The 23,029-nt window shown below is 44.9% G+C and overlaps 1 protein-coding gene across 10 annotated transcripts in view; it reads right to left on the bottom strand.

Moving 5' to 3' along the window:
* B3GNTL1 (UDP-GlcNAc:betaGal beta-1,3-N-acetylglucosaminyltransferase like 1) overlaps positions 1-23,029 on the bottom strand; it is a 111,469-nt gene that overhangs the window by 74,006 nt on the left and 14,434 nt on the right. For all 10 annotated transcript variants that reach the window (XR_014257617.1, XM_082442116.1, XM_082442121.1 and 7 more), the window contains exon 4: positions 17,025-17,089. Coding sequence is in view for 9 of the 10 variants with exons in the window: in XM_082442116.1 (XP_082298242.1) it covers positions 17,025-17,089 (65 nt within the window). In the remaining variant the exon portion in view is untranslated. The remainder of the gene's footprint in view (positions 1-17,024; positions 17,090-23,029) is intronic.

The following is a 23,029-nucleotide window of genomic DNA, read 5'->3' on the forward strand; positions in this document are numbered from 1 at the left end:
TTGGAGATACAAAAGATCCAGAATGGCTAAAACAATGTTGAAAAAGGAAGAAATATTATAGCTGGAGGACTTACACTTTCTGACTTCAAAACTCACTACTGGGGGCTTCCCTGGTGGCGCAGTGGTTGAGAATCTGCCTGCCAATGCAGGGGACACGGGTTCGAGCCCTGGTCTGGGAAGATCCCACATGCCGCGGAGCAACTAAGCCCGTGAGCCACAACTACTGAGCCTGTGCGTCTGGAGCCTGTGCTCCGCAACAAGAGAGGCCACGATGGTGAGAGGCCCGCGCACCGCGATGAAGAGTGGCCCCTACTTGCCGCAACTAGAGAAAGCCCTCGCACAGAAACGAAGACCCAACACAACCATAAATTAAAAAAAAAAAAAAAAAAAGTGGTGTTCTAAAATTTAAAAAAACCAACAAAAAAACAAAAAACTAACTACTGGAAAGCTACAGCAGTGGCTTAAAGATAAATATAGAGATCAGTAGAACATAACAGAATAGAGAAATAACCTTTGCAATTATGGTTGATTTAAGGCAGTTCAATGGGAAAAGGATAGTCTTTTCAACAAACTGCTAGGACAAGTGGATCACCACAGGGAAAAGGTAAATGCAGACCCTCATCACACACAAAAATTAACTCAAAATAGATCACAGACCTAAATATAAGAGCTAAAATTTAAAAATCTTAGGTAACAAAACTTGGAGCAAATATTGGTTACTTTGAATTAAGCAAAGAATTCTTAAATATGACAACAAAGGCACAAATGATGAAAAGAAAAATTTGACAAATTGGGCTTCTTCAAAAGTTAAAAATTTTGTGTTTTAATTTAGGTATAAATTTATCAAGAAAGTAAAAAGACCACCATAGACAGGGAGAAAATATTTGCAAGTTCTATATCTAGCAGTAACCAGTGCCACCCTGAAGACACAACATCCTTCCTGACATTGAAGATCTTTCAGTCTATTGCAGAGGTGAGTGTTACTGGCATTCAATCGAAGGAGAGATCCTAAATGGAAGTCCTGTGAGTGACAACTGCAGAGGGATGGAGCTCACAGCGGAGGGAGAGCAGTTAAAATGGAGGGGAACAGAAATGACACTTTTCTGAAGCATTTCCACCCAATCCCAGTACCCTTTCTCTGTCTCAGGGCATCCTATATTTCTTCAGCTTTTGGAGAGAACTTATCAAGGCTATATATGAAAAAAATCTACAGTAAACAACATATTGTACTTAACAGTGAAAGGTTTCAACGCTCTCTTTGAGACTGCAAAGGAAACAAGAATGCCCATTATCATGATTTCTATTTAACAATTCACTGGAGACTTGAGTCCAAAAAAAGAAATAAAAGATACAAGGCTTACTAGAAAGAGAAAAAATGATTGCTTACATAAAGAACCCAAAATAATCAACAGAGAAATATTAGAATTAAAAATGAATTTAATAAGGTTTCTGGGGGCTTTCCCTGGTGGCGCAGTGGTTAAGAATCCTCCTGCCAATTCAGGGGACACGGGTTCAAGCCCTGGTCTGGGAAGATCCCACATGCTGCTGAGCAACTAAGCCCATGCGCCACAGCTACTGAGCCTGCGCTCTAGAGCCCGTGAGTCACAACTACTGAAGCCCGTGCACCTACAGCCGGTGCTCCGCAACAAGAGAAGCCACCACAATGAGAAGCCCGTGCACCACAACGAAGAGGAGCTCCCGCTTGCCGCAACTAGAGAAAGCCCATGCGCAGCAACAAAGACCCAACGCAGCCAAAAAAAAAAAAGATTAATAAAGAGAATAGATGGTATTTATAAAAAAAAATAATAGTAGGTTTCTGGATACAAGATCAATAAATAATTTCTTCATATGTACAAAATTTTTAAAAATGATGCCTCTTACAATAGTATCAAAAAAGATCAAATAACTCTTTGGTGAGAATGTAAAATGGTATAGTCACTCTGGAAAACATTTTGGCAGTTCCTCAAAATGTTAAAATTAGAGTTACCATGTGACCCAGCAATTCCACTCCTAGGTGGAACTGAAAATATCTATCCGCACAAAAACTTGTACAGGAATGTTTATAGCAGCATTATTTATAATAGTCAAAAAGTGGAAATAACCCAAATGTTCATCAACTAGTAAATAGACAAAAAAAATGTATATTCATAAAATGGACTATTATGCAACAGTAAAGAGAAATGAAGTCCTGACACCCGCTACAACCTGATGAACTTTGAAAACATCATGCTAAGTAAAAGAAGCCAGTCACAGAGACCACATAGTGTAGACTCCATTTATATGAAATGTCCAGAACAGGCAAATCCATACAGACAGAAAAGAGGTTAGTGGCTGCCCATGGCTAGGAGCTGGGGGAATGAGGGGGTCATTACTAATAGTTATGGGGTTTAATTTTGTGGTGATGGAAAAGGTCTAAAATTAGATTGTGGTGATGGTTGCACAACATTATGAATATACTGAAAACCATTGGATTGTACACTTTAAATGGGTGGATTTTTATGTGAATTACATCTCAGTAGAGCTGATAAAAATGTTTTTAAAAAAATCAAATACCAAGGTATTAATTTAACAAAGGCCTTGTAAGCCCTCTGCTATGAAAACTACTCATGGCTATTGAGGTAAATTAAAGAAGACCTAAATAAATCAACGAACATATATTCATTGTTAAGAAGACTCAATATCATAAAGAAGTTAGTTCTCAGCTAATTGATCTATAGATTCAATATAATTCCAGTCAAAATCCTCAGAGGGGATTTTGTGAAAATTAACAAAATTACTCTGACATTTATATAAAAATGCAAAAAGATTTTAAAAAAACAGCCCAAAATATTAGGTAGATGAACAAGAAAACATATAGCATCAAATTACAGTATGCTCTCTAAAGCTACACTGTGGTATCGGCAGACAAAAGGACAGATCAGTAACCCAACTGGACAGAACACGGAGGCCAGAAGCAGGCCACACACACGTTCACGCTGGGCTAAAGACACATGCAGAGCTGTGAGGAAGGATACAAATCAGCCAGGATGCCTGTACACTGGAGGGAGCGCAAACTGACCAGCCACTGTGGGAACCCGGCAGCATCCACCCAACACGGGTACACAGAGACATCCCAGTTCCACCCCTACGTGTGCATCTGTGTGTGTGCACCCAGATACATGCACAAGGATTTCTTGGCAGCATTGCTCAAACACCCAAATGTCCAAACGGCAGAATGGATAAATTGGGCATATTCATATCGTGGAATATTAAACAGCAATGAAAAGGAGCGACTTCTGCTCCACACAATTTAATTTACTGTAAATTTTATGGTAAATTTAATTTACTGTAAATGATGAAACAAATAAAAATCTGAACATGACAAGGACTGTCACCAGAACCACTTCTATTCAGTGTTGCCTGGGGTGGGGGGGGAGGGCGGTGGTCCCAGCCAGGATAATGGGCCAAGAACAAGGAATAAAGGCACACGGACCAGAGAGAAAGAGGCAGTCTTCACTCACAGGTGCCGTGGTCACTTCATAGTGAGTTCTTACCCCAAAAAACAAAAACAAGACAAAACAAAACTAGAACTAATAAGGTAATTTAGTATATCTATAGTAATACAACTATAAAACTGGGAGATGAATTGTTAATACCATTTTCAATAACATCAAAACCCATAAAATACTTGGGAAGTATTTTGTTAAATATATGTAAGACCTGTATACTGAAAACTACAAAACATTTCCGAGAGAAATTTAAGAAGGCCCAAATAAATTGAGAGATACACCATGTTTATGTATTAGAAGATTCAATATTAAGATTCCCAAACAGAACTATAAATTCAATTCAATTCCAATAAAAATCCAAGCAGGCTTGACAAGCTGATTCTAAAATTTTGCAGAAATCCAAAAGACCTAAACAGATGTGAACACAACTTTGAAAAGGAAGAACAAAGTTGGAGGACTTACAAATACCTGATTTTTTCAATAAAACGACATTGTAGCTTTATCACTACAGCTGCCACAGTAATCAAGACAGTATGGATTTGGTATAAAGATAGATACAAAGAACAATGGAACAGAACAGAGAGTCCAGAAATGAAATGGATCTATATTTCTTTCAGTCATTTGATTTTCAACAAAGGTGCCAAGGTAATTCAATAGGGAAAGGATAGTAACAACCAGTTATCATAGGGGAAAAAATGATCCTCAAACCCTACTTTACATCATACCCTCAAATTAACTTAAAAATAGATAACAGATCTAAATGTATAAGATAAAACTATAAAACTTCTAGGAGAAAATAGAGAAGAAAGTCTTGGGGTAGAAAACAATTTCTTAGGTTCTTAGATGGGACACAGAAAGCCTAATTCTTAAAAGGAAAAACGGGTAAAATGGACTTTGTAACAATTAACAACTTCTGTTCATCAAAAGGTGGTTTTAGGAAATTAAGAAGATAAACAGGGGGCTTCCCTGGTGGCGCAGTGGTTGAGAATCTGCCTGCTAATGCAGGGGACACGGGTTCGAGCCCTGGTCTGGGAGGATCCCACATGCCGTGGAGCAACTGGGCCCGTGAACCACAACTGCTGAGCCTGCGCGTCTGGAGCCCGTGCTCCGCAACAAGAGAGGCCGCGATAGTGAGAGGCCCGCGCACCGCGATGAAGAGTGGCCCCCGCTTGCCGCAGCTAGAGAAAGCCCTCGCACAGAAACGAAGACCCAACATAGCAATCAATCAATCAATCAATCAATCTTTAAAAAAAAAAAAAAAAAAAAGATAAACAGGCAAACTAAACCCGGAGGAAGAACTTACATAAAGAATTCAGTTTTTATATCTAAAAACTCAATACTAAGACAAAGAACTTAATAAAAACAATAGTCAAAAGATTTGAACTGACACTTCACACGGGAAGATATATGCGTGACCACTGAGCACCCGAATGAATGTTCAACATATTTAGTCATCAGGGAGATGCAAGCCAAAACAATGAGACAGGACGACACGCACACTACAAAGGCTCAAATTTAAAAGACAATTCCAAGTGCTGTAACAATATGAAACTACTGGAACTCTCGCAAATTGCTGGGGGGAGTGTAAAATGGCTCAGTCTCTTTGCAAGACAGTTTTGAAGTTTCTCACAAAGTTAAATGTACATGTATTATATCACCCAGCAGTTCTATCTCTAGATATTTACCCATGAGAAACGAACACAAATGTCCATGGTAAGACTTGTACACAAATTTTCACAGCATCTTTACTCATCATAGCCAAATCCTGGAAAGCAATCCAAATGTCCATCAATGGATGGCTATATAAATAAACAATTTGTGGTTTATCCATGCATTGGAATACACTACTCAGCAATAAAAAACCTGAATTATTGGTATAAGCAACAACACGGATAAATCTCAAAAACATATGATGAGCAAAAGAAGTCAACCACAAGAATATATACTGTATGATTCCATTTATATGAAGTTCTAGAACAGGGGGGGAAATCTAATCTGTCAAAAGAACAGATAATTAGATTACTAACCTAACGAAATCACACGTGTAGTTGCTTCAGGGAGTGGGGGGATGACTGTAAAGAGGCATGTGGAAACGTTCTGAACTTGACTGAGGTGGTTTTTATATGTGTGTATACATTTGTCAAACTCATTGAATGTACACTTAAATGAGTGTACTTTAGTATATGTAAGTAATATCCCAGTCAAGTGGATTTTTAAAGTATAATGTCTCTAATAAAGTAAACTCAGTATTTAGAAAAAACTTAATCTGACTTCACTCCATGATGCTTTTTGAAAATATTATAATTCTGGGTTTACTGCACAAGCTCCATAGCAGCAATACCAGAAATGTTCAGTTTTATACATTACACAATATCATCATCCTCAGAACGTACTGTTTTCACCGTTCTAAGTTCCCTTCTAGTCCCTATCTATACACATATACAATTTTTCTACAGCTACAATTATAGCATAAGAAGAACACAAAAATAACTTAGAATCAAACGCACAATTTTACCATATACGCACAAATTCAAGTTGTGCATTTTCCTCTGCTGACAGCGCTTTCAGCAGAACCCAGAACCCAAGTGCTGCCAACGCCCCACCCCTGCTTCTTGCTCTGCCCCAGCTCCGCCCCTTTCTTCCTGGAGCCCCGCCCCTGCCACTTGCTCTGTCCTGGGGGAGTGGAGGAAGGAATTACCTTCAGTTAGGAGAGAAGACAAGAATTCCCTCCCACCAGCAAGAGATTGGCAGGAAGGGGGGCGGAGGGAGTCTCGGTGGGAGGACACGCCTGGCACTGGCCCTGGCCCTGGTCCTGGTTCTGGTCCTGAGCCGGACTGGGGTCCACCCGGAGCACATGCGTGCAGAGCGAACCGCGCCCTCTCCGGGGTGGAATCCACACCATCTTTCCTTACAACTCTGCCTCCTCTTCTCTGCAAGCCCACCCTGGCTGTGGGCTCTGCAGGGCAGGCAGCTCTGACGTAGTGCTCACTGGGGCCCAGGACACCCCGTGCAGGACACAGAGAGACCTCTGCTCTCACAGCCCCCACAGTTTGGTAAAAAGAGAGGGACAGCAAAACGAGCAGCAAGAGCCAGACTCCGCGATGGACAAGATGACCGCTCGGACCTCGGGAACACCATGGATGGAGCACCTGGGACAACACGGTCCAGCACTGACCTACCTGAGAACCAGAACGTGGGAAAATGCAAGTTCTTAGGCGGAGGCCACCCAAGGCCCACGCAGCCCATGCTGGCCGCCAGAGAACCACTTTGGAGCTCATTAAAGCCGAGTCTGTCGGGGAGCCCGGGAGCGTGAGTGCCTGCAGCAGCGGGCCCCAAATCCCCGTCTCCAGCAAGCTCTCTCCCTGGCCGGCGGTTTCGGAACCAGCGCTGGGAAGGAGCAGCTGAACAAACACCCGGGTCATCCCCCTTTCCTAAGCCTTAAAATGAAAACACTCTGTACAAACAAAAAATATCTCAAAAGCTCACTACTGTCTGAGGCATCATTTCTTCTTAAAAATCAAGTTTAGTGGCACTTAGCAAGAGCAGAGCTTTCCAGGCACAACAGGTTATGGTGCTGACAAAAACAAGAATGTGTGGCGTGCCGAGGGACGGGTCTCGAGGGAGTGCGAGTAGCTACGGTGCCGAGACGTCTCAGGTCTGTCTTCAACTATTTTCTGTCTTTCTTCTGTTCAAGGAAAATCTTTCTGAACATGAGTGTTAAGAATAAGGACTATTTCTTCTTTCAAAGAACAGGAGTAGAAGAGTCTACACACACGGATATTTACCGATTGGCAGCTGCCATCAAGTAAGGGGTCGCCAATTCCTCCACCTCATTAAATTAAGGTCAACACCTGTTTCTTGAGCCTCCTTGGGAACGGCCACCACTAAAATCACATGGCCCTGCTCCTGAGCCAGCTGATACCCTCCAGGTCTTGGGTCTGAAACACAAGCCCATAATTTTTTTCTCAGGAAAGAAAAGGTGGGGGAGAGCAGAAAGGAAAGTGAGTGGTGTGTTTGGAGAAGGAGAGGCGGGCAGGGCTGGCCATCCTGACTGCTGCTCCCAGCGTGGCCCCTGCAGGCAACAAACCGCGCGGGCTTTCAGGACTGGAAGTCTGCAACCCAGCTTCTTAGTGAATCCAGCTAGAAGCACCATGCCACCTACCGACCCCGCGTACCACACAGCGGCATCAACACACTCAAATTAGTTGATAAAGCCTGTAAAAGAATGTCTACAGAAAACTTTGAATTTCCTGTCAATTACTTATTTTAATGGAGGGGGAATGTTTGTTTACTATGTTACATTGTTGAAGACAGAAGGAAAAGTATAACTTTAAAACGTGGCAAAATTGCCTTTGATTTTAAACAACTGAAGTTCAGCTCAATTATAAATATATTCACATGAAAACGCACAACCTCCTGCCCACCAGCAGCTATGACAGGGGTGAGGACTCAGGGACAGAGAGGCTGGCAGGGAGAAGGGACCTGGAGGGTCCCCAGTGCCCCATGCTCTGGTTCCTCCCGGCCTGGTTGCACCTCTCCTGGGGCTTCCAAGCAACTTGTCTCCTGCTTGGGGGGGCAACAGTGCTTACCTGCGGAGCTGAAATTTCTAGGTGACACACCTGGAAAAGCAGCAGCCTCCACCTGTTTCAGACCTGAACGCACAACATTTCTCAACTGTTTTCTAAAGTTGTAGCAGATTATCTCTAGCTGATACCAATATTCTTTTCTGAATGAGCCCATGCTAAAATTGACAAGTCAAACATAAAAATCAGGTGGCCACAGGGAACGATATTCAATATGCTGTGATAAACCATACTGGAAAAGAATATGGAAAAGAATATATATATGTATAACTGAGTCACTTTGTTGTTCAGCAGAAATTAACACAACATTGTAAATCAACTATACGTTAGTAAAGTTTTAAAAAATTAGGTGGCATGTGATGCAGAGACAGGAGAAACAAACTTCCTCACTCGGCTGGCAACATCTGCATTTAATAAGTTACTGGCCAGTACACCATTCCAAATATAGTGAAAATAACACTATTCAGTAGCCTCGTGGTAACCACCATGCCCTGTGGTCAAATGCTTTGCTCTCAAAAACCCTCAAAGTAAAGCGCGTGGTCTTGTGTTCCACTCCCAGGAGGGACGTGGCGGGAGGCACTCAATCCTCTTCCTGCTGTCTCAACATTCCACCCCCTCCCCACACGCGCAGGGAAGAATTGGAGGGGAAATAGAAACACAAACCGCTAATATCTACATCAGTCAATGCTTCAACTTACCAGTAGTTTGGAAAAAATGGTTAATAGCAAAAGAGGCTGAAATCACTTTTTCAGTCACCTGCAAATCAGTTATTTAAAACATCCCCCCCAACCCCAGGCCCACCACCCAGATTCTGTGCCGGTTCCTTCTCTGATCTCACAGAGAAAAAAAGCCAGACTGCGGCGGGCACGGCATGGGGAGGACTCAGGCCTGACCCAGGCAGGACCCTGCTCTGTCCCACGCTTCCTTTTAGACCCAAAGGTGAACGGGGTCAGGGCAGGGTGTACAAGAGCCAAGAACACAAAGGTCCAGGACAGTCCCTCCTGAGAGCGGGACCTCCCCCTGCGTGTCCAGGCGGCCGAGCAGCTCTCCCAGTTGTCAGGAAGGAGACTCCCCTGGGGCTGGGCAGGGAGCCTGCGGGCACCCAGCAAGGGCAGCCTCCTCCGTTCCCCCAGCACCGCGTCCTCCACTAGCCCCGACAGCTGGGAGCTGGGAAACTCAAGAGAAAAGCGCAGTGGATTCAACAGACCCCTGCTAGCATGCAGCGCCGTATCTTAGCGAGATCACCCTTCACGTGGGTCTTCCTGCAGCCCGCTTAGGAACTGCCGCCGTGCCAGGCTATCTTCCAGGCGGGCGCCCCCGTTTCTAACTTGAACACAGACGCCATCGGAGGTGCTGTGCTGCTTCTCTGCACTGTAGCAGAACACTGTTCCAGGACCCAAGACGAACGGCAGGCGTGGATGGGCGGGCGAGCTCACAGCCTCCATGGCCTCAGTGGAGCACACTTCACGGGATGACTAAACCTACTGGGTGTAAACGCCTGCTGGGAGGGGAAGTGGGGACACTCCAGGAAGCTGACCCCACCATGAAACGAAGATGACTTTGGCAAATCTAAGTGGGTTGATAACACTCCTGGAACACGGAAGACCCGGGCTGAGCCTCATGGAAGCCTCCTGTCCTGGATGTGGTGAGGGAGGCCCCTGCTGCCCTCTGACAGTCAGCATGGCCTAAGCCACCTTCTGCAGCCAGGCAAGCAGATGCCGTGCTGCTGAGAGAGGGAGTGGGGAGGTGACCACAGTGCTGCAAACACGGGCCGAGACCTCGTGCTTGATACCCTCCAACACTGAACACATCGGCCAGCCCAGAGGGCAGCAAAAGGCCACAACTGCACAGGAGCTTGAGGGGACAGCAGCCAGCAGCCCCAAGACCGACTGCATGCTCCAGGAGCCTACAGATCCGCAGACACCCTGGGGAGGGCTGGGGTGCTCAGGCTCACCAGGAAGGTCAGCAGATCTGCCGGGAGGACTGGGGAAAGGGGTAGCCAGACGATTAAGTTTCTCTTCACCCCTGAGGCTGGGAAAGAAACTGGGTTTTGAACTGGCCAGAAACCCAGGACACCTGGAAGCAGGTCTCTCCCAGACCCAGCAGAGGCCACCCACTCGTGGATAAAAGGGCTCAGTCCCAGGAGTGGAGACCCCACACCTCCTGGCACACCTGCTGCCACAGCCCCCGGACGGTGTGGCCTGGCCTCCAAGGGTGCAGAGAGCCATAAACAAACAAAATCAACCATTAATGCGCCTACGAGGACCCAGGACACAGAGCGAAGTGGCAGCTCTCTAGAGCTGCTGGAGGAGAGGACAAAAAAGAGGAGCTCTCAAAGGTGTCCTAGAACACGGAGGAATGGAAAGCATAACATCTAACTTCTAACAGCAATGGCGAAGATGAAAGGGGTGGTCACAGCCCACAACTGAGTAAATGAACTGGAAGGTCGAACTATAATATTCAAAGTTACAGAGAAACAGAAATCAAAAGGGAAGTGAGCAAACTGTAAGACCCAACATTCAAACACAAGAACCCAAAAGAAGAAAACAAGCTAAGAGGAAGAAATTAAGAGCCAATATAGAAAAGTTCATCTCATTTGAAAAAACCTTAAGTCTGTACTGTGAAAGAGCTCGCCACATTCCAGAAATGATTCCTGACACACACAGAAAAACTCCCAAATTCCAGGAAGATGGAAAAAATCTTATAAATCTTCAGTAAAAAACATATTTTAAAAACCAATAAGTTCCAACTGACACAGAAAAAGCATGCAACAAAATCCAACACCTGTCCACATGATAAAAATTCTCAGCAAGTTAGGAACAGAGGATGACACACAACGTGAAAAGCTACTGCTTCCTCCCAGGTCAGGAGAAAGTGAAGATGTCTGCTCCACGTGCATGGAAGTTCCAGCCAGAGCAATAAGGCAAGAAAGGCAAATAAAAGGCCTCCAGATCAGAGAAGAAGAAATAAAACTGCTCCCATTTGCAGATGATGTGATTGTCTACCTAGAAAATCCTCAGGAATCTAATCTAAAAACCTAGAACCAGTGAGTTCTACAAGATCAACACATAAAATAATCACATATCTATATACTAACAACGAACATCGAAATTAGAGATATTATGTCCACAAACAACTGCTCCAAAGAAAATGAAGTGTGTTGGTGCAAACTTAACAAAATATGTACGTGATCTGTATCCGAAAACCACAAAATGCTGATGAAAGAAATCAAAGACGACATAAGGAAATGCAAAACACATTTTTAGGAAAGGCCACAGACACCCCCTTCTAAGTAGGAATTTATTTCCTGATGATGGTGCCCAGATCACACAGCGTGGGTCCTCTGTCTGAAGGCCATAGGCCAGAGCCCCGCAGGCCCTCGTGGGAGGCGCCAGCCCCACTCTGCATGGGTTTCTTCTGGGGGCAAATCCCTGTGTCCCTGAGCTTTGTGCTTTGCCTCCTGGGCTTGGAGGGACTGTCTCTGCGGACTTCAACTTCCCACAAGGGGATGGGTGTCGACCTCCTGCTCACCCGAAACACTGCTGACAGACACCTTCTGAGATAATCGGGATCTTTGTGTGACTCGCTTTCTCTCCAAAACAAATATCCTTGGACACATCTGGGACTAGGAGTGACACCGAGGTCACCCCGGGCGGCCCTTCCAACACTCGGGAAAGGCACTATTGGCCCCCAGGCAGCAGCCTGCAGGACAGCTACTAAGAGCACACTCTCTGAAGGGCTGCACTACAGTGATGGGCTCTGAAAGTCAACCTGTAAACAGACTCAGAAACTCAGAACATCGCTCTCCACGGAAATGACAGCCAACAGGATGGCTGGGTTCCAAGATAAGTATACAGAAGTATCTAATTCAATCTAACTGAACCATTTAAATTGAACACATAAACCCAAACTCCACTCATTCGTTTAACAAGTATCTATTAATACCTACTATTTGCCAAGTTCCAGGTGCTTCAGAAACATCAGTGATAAAACAGGGCCTATTCCCTCCTGTGTGCAGCTGGCATTCTATCAGGGAAGGCAGACAATGACGATAATAAAGAACGCAGTACTGAAGGTGATAAATGCCGTGTGCAGATCTGAAGTGCTGGGGGTGGGAAATCCCAGGCGCAGGCAGGCCCCGCCACTGCACAGAGGGGTGAGAGCGCCACTGAGAAGCCGGAGGGGATGGTGTGGTGGGTAAGGCAGGTGCATGAGAGAGAGAAAGGGCAGGGCCCGGGGGCGTGGGCTGCAGGAGGTGAAGCGGCCGCTCTCAGGGGAGGCTAGGGAGGCAGCAGAGGCACGGGGCCTGATGTCTGTCGCCTGAGCTCTGGCTTTCGCTGTCCCCGTCTGTCTGTTCGCTGCTGTATCCCTTGCACCCGCTGCTGCACCTGGCACATCCAGGTACCGATTTGATGAATGAATGAACTCCAGTCCCAGGAGCAGCATGGGAGCCGGTCTCCCCTGATGTTATCACTCCTAGTGAAATATGTTCTGAATCCAAACACGGGCACCAGACTGCATCCCAGGTGGCTAACAAGTCAAAATGCAACATCGATGCTCCAGCAAAGGGGCCTCATGAACCCATTCTTCATGCAGAAATGGTCCATTTGACGCGCCATCTGTGGTCGTGCAACACTGGCATCACTCCCGTGCTGAGACCGAACACAGCGGGCACACTCGCACCCAGCCTTCACTGGAGACCACAGCCAGCTTCTTCCCACAAGCACACACTCAGGGGCCAAGGCCTGTTCCCCGCAGACCCTGCCACCATCCTCACACCCCCTGCCCGAGGAAGGCTGGGCCAAAGGAGAAGTCTCTACGGGAGCCCCCCAGATGGGGAACGCCTCCTTCGTCAAGTGACCAGAGGGCGTCGTCAGGGTTGGGGCAAATCAAAATCACAGGCACCCAAGGGGACAGTGAGACGAAGGCAGCGCCCCTTCTGAGATTTCTGGACAGAGACACTTGGCCCAACACCGTTACTCAGTTTTAAGGGCATTCTACAAAAGTGCCTGGGAATCTTCGAAAACATCAAGATGAAGAAAGTCAGGGAGGTGCTGTGGAAAGCTCCAGAGGAGGAGATGAAAGGCTCCCAGGTAAAGGCAACATGGGTTCTGGGGCCCTTGGGTGAAACATGAATGAGGTGGCACTAGTATCAGCCACCTGTCGGCGAGACATTCCTGCTCTGGGTCGGAGGAGACGTTCTTCTTTACAGGAAACACACACGGAAGTGCTCCGGGCTGATGGGTGCAATGCTGGCCTTCAAAACAGAGTTTTTGGTACTATCCCTGCCACTCTTCTCAAAGTTGGAAAAAGGAAAATGGGCAAAAAGATGTCAACACATGTCACAAAAAGAGGAAACTCACGTGGCCAACTGACATGGAGTGAGGCTGACCACAGCTTGAGATCAGGGGGCACAAATCAAAGCACAGAGGGGCTCCACTCTGCTCCCACCTGCTGGACAAGATTTAAGAGCCTGAGGACAGCCAGTGCTGGGGAGGCTCGGGACCCGCAGTGACCTGCCAGGAGGGACGGACGTCTCCAGCCACATGACAGCAGCAAGCTCCTCCCCCACAGACGAACCCGCCCATCCCCTGAGTCCTGGACACTCACTCCCGGGTGTGAACCCAAGAGGAAGTCTCATACGTGTACAACAGGGGGTGCGTTCAAGGACATCACAGCAGCTATTCACAAGGGCAAGAGCGTGGAAACGGCCCGGGTGCCCGTCGGTAGGAGCATGGGTGAATACACGCAGTGTGTTTGCCCAGTGGAATGTTGTACAGCAGACGAATGAATGAGCTGCAGACAATAGAGAAACAGAATGGAACAGAAAGTCTGGAAATAAACCTACACTGACATGGCCAATTGATTCTCCACAAAGCACGGGGGCAATTCAATTGAGAATAGAAAGTCTCTTCAACATTGGTGCAACTTAATATTCATATGAAAAAATTAACGCCTGCTTCCTACCACATGAGACACAGAAATGAACACAAGGTGGATAATGGGTCTAAACATAAAAGTAAGAAAACAAGAGAATAACTTTTTTAGGGCAAGCAGAGACTTCTCAGAAAAAAAAAATTAACTATAAAAGAGAAAAATCAATAATTTGAACTTCATCAGGACTTAAAACTTCTGCTCATCAAAAGACACCATTAAAAAATGAAAAGGCAAGCCACAGACAGGGAGTGAATACTCAGAACACATATCTGACAAAGGACTTGTATCCAGAATACACAACAAACATCCACAACTCACGAACAAGACAAACAACCCATTTTTTAAAAAATAGGCAAAGATTTGGACATCTCACAAAAGAGGATTTGTGAATTGCCCATAAACCGATGAGAAGGTGCTCAACATCACTAGCCGTCAGGGAACGTAAATGAAAACAAATGAGACGCACCTCACATCTGCTAGAACGGTTGAAACCAAGGCTGACCCATCTATGTTGGGAGAAGGTGGAGTGACACAGAGCGGCCATACTGCGCCCGGCAGGTCCCTTCACCTGCGATTCCTCAACTCCGCCCCTCGGTATCTTCCCAAGAGAAAGGGAAACACACACCCACAGAAAGACTTACATCAGGATGTTTATGGCACTTTTATTGAAATAACAGGGGACTTCCCTGGTGGTCTAGTGATTAAGAATCCGCGGTCCAATGCAGGGGAAGCGGGTCCAATCCCTGGTCAGGGAACTAAGATCTCACATGCCGCGGGGCAACCAAGCCTGCGCGCTCTAGAGCCTGCGCGCCACAACTAGAGAGCCTGTGTACCACAACTACTGAGCCCACGTGCTCTGGAGCCCGTGCGCTACAGCTAGAGAGAGAAGCCCGTGTGCCGCAACTAGAGAGCCCGCATGCCGCAACTAAGACCCGATGCAGCCAAATAAATAAATTAATTAAAAATAAAATAACCCAAACTGGCAACTGCTCGAACGTCGACCAGCAGTAGCACAGAAACTAACTGTGGTAGCTTCACACCACGGGTTAAAGCACAGAGCGACCCACCGCCCCTCACGGTCACGGGTGACCACGACGTGGCGTGGAAGCTAAACGCAGGTGCTCACACCACGTGGCGTCACTCACACTGTCTGGAAGCAGCTCTGGGTGACAGAAACATCCTCCGCCCTGACTGGGCTGTTAGTTACAGGGGTGTATACAAGTGTCAAAACCCTCATATTGCTCACTTTGTACACAGTTTTCACACTGAAATCTTGCATTTCACTGTATATAAATTTTACCTCAATTTAAAACAATGGAATGAACTATAATGACGTGCAACGATATGGACGGACCTTAACAATTTAAGTTTAAAAAGTTCAAAAATATTATATACAACCTGGTACTCTTTTTATAAAGTTAAACACAACTAAGAATTTTTAATTGATTTTTCTCAGATTTGCATAGATACCAAAAAGTTCAGCAGGGGGTGAGGACAAGGCGTTGTGTGGTGGTTGCCAGGAGCAGAAGTCAGCATAACGAGGTCGGAGCAGGGAGCTCACGTTAGCCTCGGACAGCAGGCTCACAGGTGCCGAGCATTATCAAAATAAACATACAGGCACAGTCGCAGACACAGAAGCAAACAACAAGACGGATGCATGGACCAGTGACGAGGAGGCGTCCTGAACCCAGGGTCAGGGTTCATCCAGTTTTGTGCCCCTGAGACCCTGGGACCTAAATTCACAAAGAGGAAAAGAAATCACCCTGGAAACTGGAAAACAACGACGATAACTAAAATTTCTGCTCAGAACTTATGGGACACCCCACAGCTGTCATGAGAAGAAAACGATTGCCTTACATTGCACTTCAGAGAAGGGAGGGGCTGCAAGCAAGGAGCTCGGGGTCCAATTTAAGGTCAGAGGTCGAGCACCAGGATGAGCCCGGACACAGCAGAAGAAACAAAACCACAAAGATGGAAAATCAAAGAAACAAAACAAATAAATGTAGAGGAAAAGGAGCCCAAAGGGCAGTGATCAGACAAAAGGAGTGTAGCCCGACCCTGGAGGAGCCCTGCACCCCCCGACCTGGAGGAGCCCAAGGGAAGACTGCATACAGATAAATGTTCTCAGAGTGCCTTAAAGTCACTAAAAAGAAAATCTAAAGTTGAGTATACACTACACATACAATTATGTTCTTTTTTCACCCATCATAATCATTTGTCATGTTATTAAAAATTCTTTATGAACATTACAGTAATTCTCTCATACAGACTGACCACAATTCACTTCACTGCTAATCTACTATCCAGTATTAACTTGTTTCCATTAACTAATTTTCCATCATTATAAATAACACTAAAGCCTCTTTGTACATAAATCTTTTTCAGAATTTCAAGGATACCTAGAAGTGAAATTCAGGGTCAAGGGCACAAGCATTTTTAAAGTTCTTAATACAAAATGCAAAATTATGCTGTCAATGCTACCAGTTCACATTGCATTTCCAAACACTGTGTATCTACATTTGTAGAGAACTTTGTTAATTTGATTTTTAAAAGTAGTATCTCAGTTAATTTAATTTGTGTTTGATCACAAACGATGTAACATTTTTCAAAGGTCATTGTTTGCATGTCTACCTCTGAGAGTACCCACTCCTGTCCTTCCCTATTTATCTACCACTCATTTTTCTTTGTGTTTTCTCACCAACTTGCATGAATTACTTCTATTTAAGGCTATTAATCTTTTAAGCATTGTATTTGTCAACACCTTCCTAGCTTATCTTCACTTTGTTTATATGTTTCTCTGCTGTGCAATTTTGTGTTTATATGTAACCCTATTTATCAAAAATCAATTCCCTCATTAGGTGGTGCAGCAATTAAACAGCAACAACTTATCAACCTTAAAGGCTGATTGTAACATATTAGAACAATGATTTTCAAGAACCACACTAAAATGTAATACCTCTTAATTATTCAACCAACATGTAGTCACACATTTTAAATAAAACAAAGAGTTACTTACCGAATCCAAAAAGCAAAGGTAAGACCCTGAGCTCTGTGCTATTGCTTGATTTTTAGAATATCCGACTGTTTAAAAAAGAAAAGGAAAAGCTCTTTTAGAATTCAATTTTCAATGGATTCTCTTTCATAAAATTCAGTGTGATGCACACAGTAGGAAAGCTAGGAACATTCTGCACCACCAACTAAAAAATCGGGCCGCTTTAGAAGAAACGGATGGAGTAAGTATAATGATAAGAGACGACAGTCCATCCAGTACCAGTGTTAAAGCAGGATGTGCTCACCGGAGGAAAATAAAGTCAGCAAACATTTATCCAGTACAGCACTAAGCTAAACCCTGGGGAATATTTTTTAAAAAACAAAATTACAATGTCCCTGAATGGAAGGACTTGAGTAGAACCGGCAGAAACACTTTCTATAAAGTCTCTGCTGATAAAAGTCACGATACGGTTACCCAGCAGTTGGGGCCACATACACACGTGCGATCGGCTGGTAGAAGCTCACTGGACTGGACACTTTGTGGGCAGTTATCTGAACACATATTTCACTGATGAGTTACAGGCCCTTTCAGTGTCCACTGTTCCTGCACATACTGGGACCCCCAGCTCTTCCGGGAGGTACAGACCCTACTTCACCAAGACATGACCGGCCCAAGAACCCCTCTTGGGATGGAAAGTACACCACGCGTATGAAAATACACAAGGAGGATGGACAATCCTGGCCGCACGCGGCGTGGGTGCCCCTTGCACCGCCGAGCACAGGGAGCAGACACCATGCGGGGACGGCACATGGAGCACAAAGGCAGCAGATTCACCTGCGCACCCAGAAATCAGGGAAGCGGTTTCCCCTGGGGAGGGGGGCTTCTGGGGCCGGTGATGCCGCTCTTCATCAGGGTGCTGGCTGCACGGTGTGTTCAGTTTGTGAAAATTAATTGAGCTGTACAAAGGTGATAGGTGTACTTTCCTGTACGGATATTATATCTTAAGAAATGTTTTAGAATTCTTGCCTTCAGACATTACAACTGAGTTGGAAGGAGAGGTAACCAACAACCTATATTAAATGCCAAATGAACGGTGGGAAGCTCTAGGGAGGCTTATGGAGAGAAGACGAGACCACGGCAGAGGGGGCCAGAGAGATGACGTGAGTTTACACCGAGAGAATGGGGTCCCGAGGGATGAACTGGGCAGTGACCAGCATGGGAGCACCGGCAGCTTCCAAGGGAGGGCAGCCGGGATAAGGCTTCCGAACAAGGAACAGAGCGCAGCAATGAACACGCAGCAAGCTCGGTCTGCATGCTGAGGGCGGGGCAGGTTAGAGGAGGCACTTAGTCCAAAAGAGGGGGCCAAGGGGCCTTCGAGGGGCACAATTCCCACCTTCCCTAGAAAGGAAATTCTGGTGCCTGAATCGTATTACAGAGACACTTAGATTTGGTGCCACCGAGGAAAGTGGCACAAAGCAGAACAGGTGTGGGCAGAGTTAAAACAATAAATCCCTCTTACTCAGAGCTAGACAACCTGAAAAATGTTGGTCCCAGGGGATACCAGCAAAGTGTCTACCCCAGGCCTCACCCCAGGTGCTCCCCAGTTTTCTGCTGTAAGGGGAACAGGGGGAGAAGGCAGGTCCCTCCTGTTACTCAGCCACATTCTGGAACAAACCACACTGCAACCAGAAGTAAGGACCTTGGCCCTCATGCAGGGCGTCAAAGGGTGTGACCCAGAGCAGTGCCTCTGGCTGTTTTCACATGAGGTAGCACCTTAATTTCCAGCATTAATCCTAGAGCTTGGCCAACCCAAACCAGTTAGCAGGACAGTCACAGATTTCAAAGAACCACAGGTATAACAAGCAAGAGAAGGAAATGCACACAAGGGGAGACAGGGGCCTGGCTCCTGACCCCTGGGGATGGATTAGCAACTATAGGTAAATCTCCATCATCACCACAAAGCAAGGCAGGCCCAGAGAAAGAGCTCATGGAATCAAAACGAAAAATGGGAAAAGACACATTGAAATTAACAGGAGCTGTGTTTAAAAAGTGGTTTTATTAGCGTTGGGTTTTAGAAGGGGAAAAATCAAACCCAAGAATTTGGGTAATGAAGGAAAATGCATCTACTAAGGAAGCTGAAAGTTTCTCACGATGAATCTTGTGTTTGGCAAAGATAAGGAATTTGCTTTAATATTATTGCCTTGAAAAGTCAAATGTTTGTGCCAGGGCCTGATGTTTGGGGAGGTCTGTCCCTTTGTGAGGGGAGTCGGTTGTCATGGCCACAGCAGGAAAAACTCCCGCCTCGGTGCGATATTAACATTCCTTACTCTTGGAGAGAAGAGGGTGGGATTGTGTTTTATTTCAATTTTAGCAAGTGACCACATTATTAAGAAATGTTTTGCTCTATTATGATATGAAATAATAGTAAATGAATCTTAACCCAATTTAAATACCCAACACTCCTGAAAATAGACACTTTGGATCTACATTATCCAATAGTCGATATAACATTTCCTATTTAAGAAAATGTTGTTATAGGAAAATATGTCCTTTCTGACATAATCCAAATTAACTGTTTTATTAATGTGTAACACAGGATTCCCATGAATTCGCTTGCTTTATCCAACTTCGAGACAGCAGAATCATTTCTTCACAACGTTACAATTTACTTTTTTATTATTTATAGAATACATACAAATATGATATGGCTCAAGTTATATCTACTCTATAAAAAGTGTTTTATGAATGATAAAACTTGCTTTTAAAGTGGAGATTACACAAGCAATCACAAGAGTCATCAAAATGCCTTTAATTTACTTTTGTTCAACTATGGAAGATGTGAAACATCTTAATTAAAGAATACTTTGAAAGGTTGCTCATAGTAGTTTCAAAAACCACAATTTGTTTACACACATTTCAGAAGCAGGTTGAAATGGATGTTGCACAATAACTGATTTATAAAAAATTTTCTATTTCAAACAGAGTAAAGATAATGAAAACAAGAAATAATTTGGGGGAAAATACTAAAAATATGCATGAGACGAGGAGGAGGAGGAGGAGGAAGACAATAACAGAACAGCTGCTAAGACTTCTCAAGGGCCCACCGTGTGTGGCCTCCTCTGGAACCCGGCACACATCAGCTTGCCTTACGCCCTCCCAACACCCACATGGGCACCTAATGCTACAGCCTGTTCACAAAGAAGGAAACAGAGGCACGGGGTGGGGGCAGTGGATCCAACCCCGCAGCGGCTCCAGAGCCCCCTCGCTCAAGCACCTGCCCCGCCGCCCACCCTCGGCATCTCAGATGCTGCACCAGAAGGCAGGACCATGTGCTGCCCTCACCCACCACAAGCTCTGTGCGATGGGTCACTGTGCGATGTCAGAGAACACGGTCTTTCCACAGGAACCTTCTAAAATAGCAGGGAAAAGGCTTTCTTCTTTTAAAAGACCAAGATTTTAAAATTATTTCTGATTTAAAATTTTTTTCTAAAATATTTTATACAATTTTCTGCTTTCCTAAGTAGAGTGCACTGGCTGCTATTTGTGAGGAACGCAAGGCAGGGCAGGGGAGCACTTTCTGGGAGAGAAGTCTCTGCTTCATTCTCTGAAGCCCAACTATTTCTTAGCTCATTTTCACCAACATCCACCCTCTACTTGCCCTCCTTCCAAAAAAACAAAAACAAAATGCTGGCAGGAAGCTGCAAAAGGTAAAGTGAAGGGTACCTGCCCTGGCTGCCCTCAGTGGAAGGAGATGCATTTAAGCCCCTCGTGGAGAAGCACACTATCTTACTTGACAGCCAGTGTTCAGAGATGCTTAAATCTGTTTGAGGGTGGGCCCCAGAGAGCTCCGATCCCAGCTGTGCCATCGACGGGGGCAGTGTGAACTCTGAGTAAATCAGGACTCAGGCGAGACCCACGTGAGCTTGCAAGGTGCACAAGCAAGAATCAGCAAGTGAGACCCACTGAGTCCCCCGACCACCCAACACCAGCAGAAAAGAGCAGAGAGAAAGTGGGAAGATGAGAAGGGGTCTTGGAGGACAAGAGGCATCTAGAAAGAGCAGAACTGTCTCTCCCGCTCACGCCTCTCCCCTGAGAGCTACCCCGAATGCTTCAATCTTATGCCACAACCCTACTGACTCACCCACCCACCTGGAAAGGATCTGAGTAGCTGCGAGCCTTTGTTTTGGCAAGTCACCCGCTGGGTCCGAACAGGATCTCGTAGCCGAGCTAACACACCCCTGGATCTCATCTGAGGGGTATTCCAGAGGGATCCCAAACCTTCAGCTGTGTCAGGAGCTACAAGGTTCCCTTAAGACCAAGCCCACTATGGAGGTGAAGCTACACCATTCTTGAGGATTTTAAAGGAGTGGTTCTCAACCCTGGATGTGCCTCAGTATGTTTTGGGAAGCTTTTACAACCCGCATGCCAGGGTTGCACCCCAGACCAATTACACGAGAACATCTTAGGGTAGGACTCAGGCATCAGGATTCTTAAAGCCTCTCCAGACAATTCTAACATGCAACCAAAGTTTCTTTTTAAAGAAAGACATGACTCCTAAAACCTACAGGAACCTGTCCACCAGCCAGTCTTATCATCTGCCCTGCCTCCACCTTCAACCCCACCAGCCACAGTCTCATCATCTGTCCTGCCTCCACTTTCAGCTCTAGCAATGTGTGCAGGCATACTGTTTTCAAGTCTTATATGAAAACTGTAAAGTCAAACTACTGGAAGCACGCTAGATTACAATTAAAGCTAAAAATGCAAAGCGAACCATTTTTACAGAAACAGAGGATGAATGAAGAAACAACCACAACTTGACCCAGCATCGTGAAATTTCAAAACTCAAAACATAAAGAGAAAAATCTTAGACACTTGCCGAAAAGATACCTTTAAAATAACAAGAATCAGACTTACATAAGATTTCTTACTAGAATCAGGGGATACCAGAAGATAATGAAGCAACTCCTCCAAAATTCTAAGGAAAATTATTTTGCACCTAGAATTCTATACCCAGACGAACTGTCAATTGAGTATCAGTACAAAATAAAGACATTTTCAGACATGTTAATACTCTAAATATTTTACCATCCACATACCGGATACGGAAAAATTACTTGAAGAAGTACTTCAGAGAACTTAAAAAGGAACATAATTAAAAAGAAAATTAAATAAAATAAAAAGAGAAGAAGAAAAAAAAAAAACCCCAAACAATGGTGCATGCGTATACAGTAGAAGGGAATAAAGCAGAAGACTTTTTAAAGGCTCCATAGATTCTGACACCTGGGAACCCCCTCAGTGTGCAGCATGGGGTTAGCAGCAGATTTATTTCAGTTCCTCCTCCAAGTCTAATCCACTAGGTGGTCTGCAGTGAATAACAGTTACTTAAAAAACCATTAGTGCTGTTTTTGCAAGGTTTAAACTGTTGGAATCAACTAAGTCAAGTACATAAAACAACAAGAGTTACAGAACAGAATGTAAAGATTATAAGCCCTGACAATATAGATATATTATGACAAACCAAAACTCTGAGGGGGGAAAACAGAGAAAGGGAAGTGTGAAGTACCTACAGTGGGCTAAATGTTTCCTCTTTCATAGCAAGTATCAACTGACACTGTGAGTTAAATAAATCCAGTAGGAACTAAAAAACACTGGTTGCTCCTAGGGCGTGGAGCTTTTACATTTCATTGCAGACCTTTCTGTATGCCTGAATTTCCTCTTTTTTTTTTTTAACCACCAACTGGTATTAAAAAAAAAAATCTGTAATTAGTCAAAGTAGACACTTATTCGTGAAAATAAGTAAATGGTTTTCCTGCCATCTAAATGCAGGCTGTGAGGCTAGTTTACATGGGAGGTTGAGACAAAAGTGGGCTGAATTGTTCTACACAGTTATTGCTCTCATGAAGCTACATCAGCAAGTCCGAGACCTTCTACTCTCACCCCTGAGCCAGACATGTAACCCACACAAAAAACTACAGACCAATGTTCCATATGTATATAGATATAAAAATCCTTAAGAAAACCAAATAATT

This window comes from Balaenoptera physalus, assembly GCF_965194825.1.
Source record: "Balaenoptera physalus genome assembly, chromosome: 20".
Classification (NCBI taxonomy): Eukaryota; Metazoa; Chordata; class Mammalia; order Artiodactyla; family Balaenopteridae; genus Balaenoptera; species Balaenoptera physalus.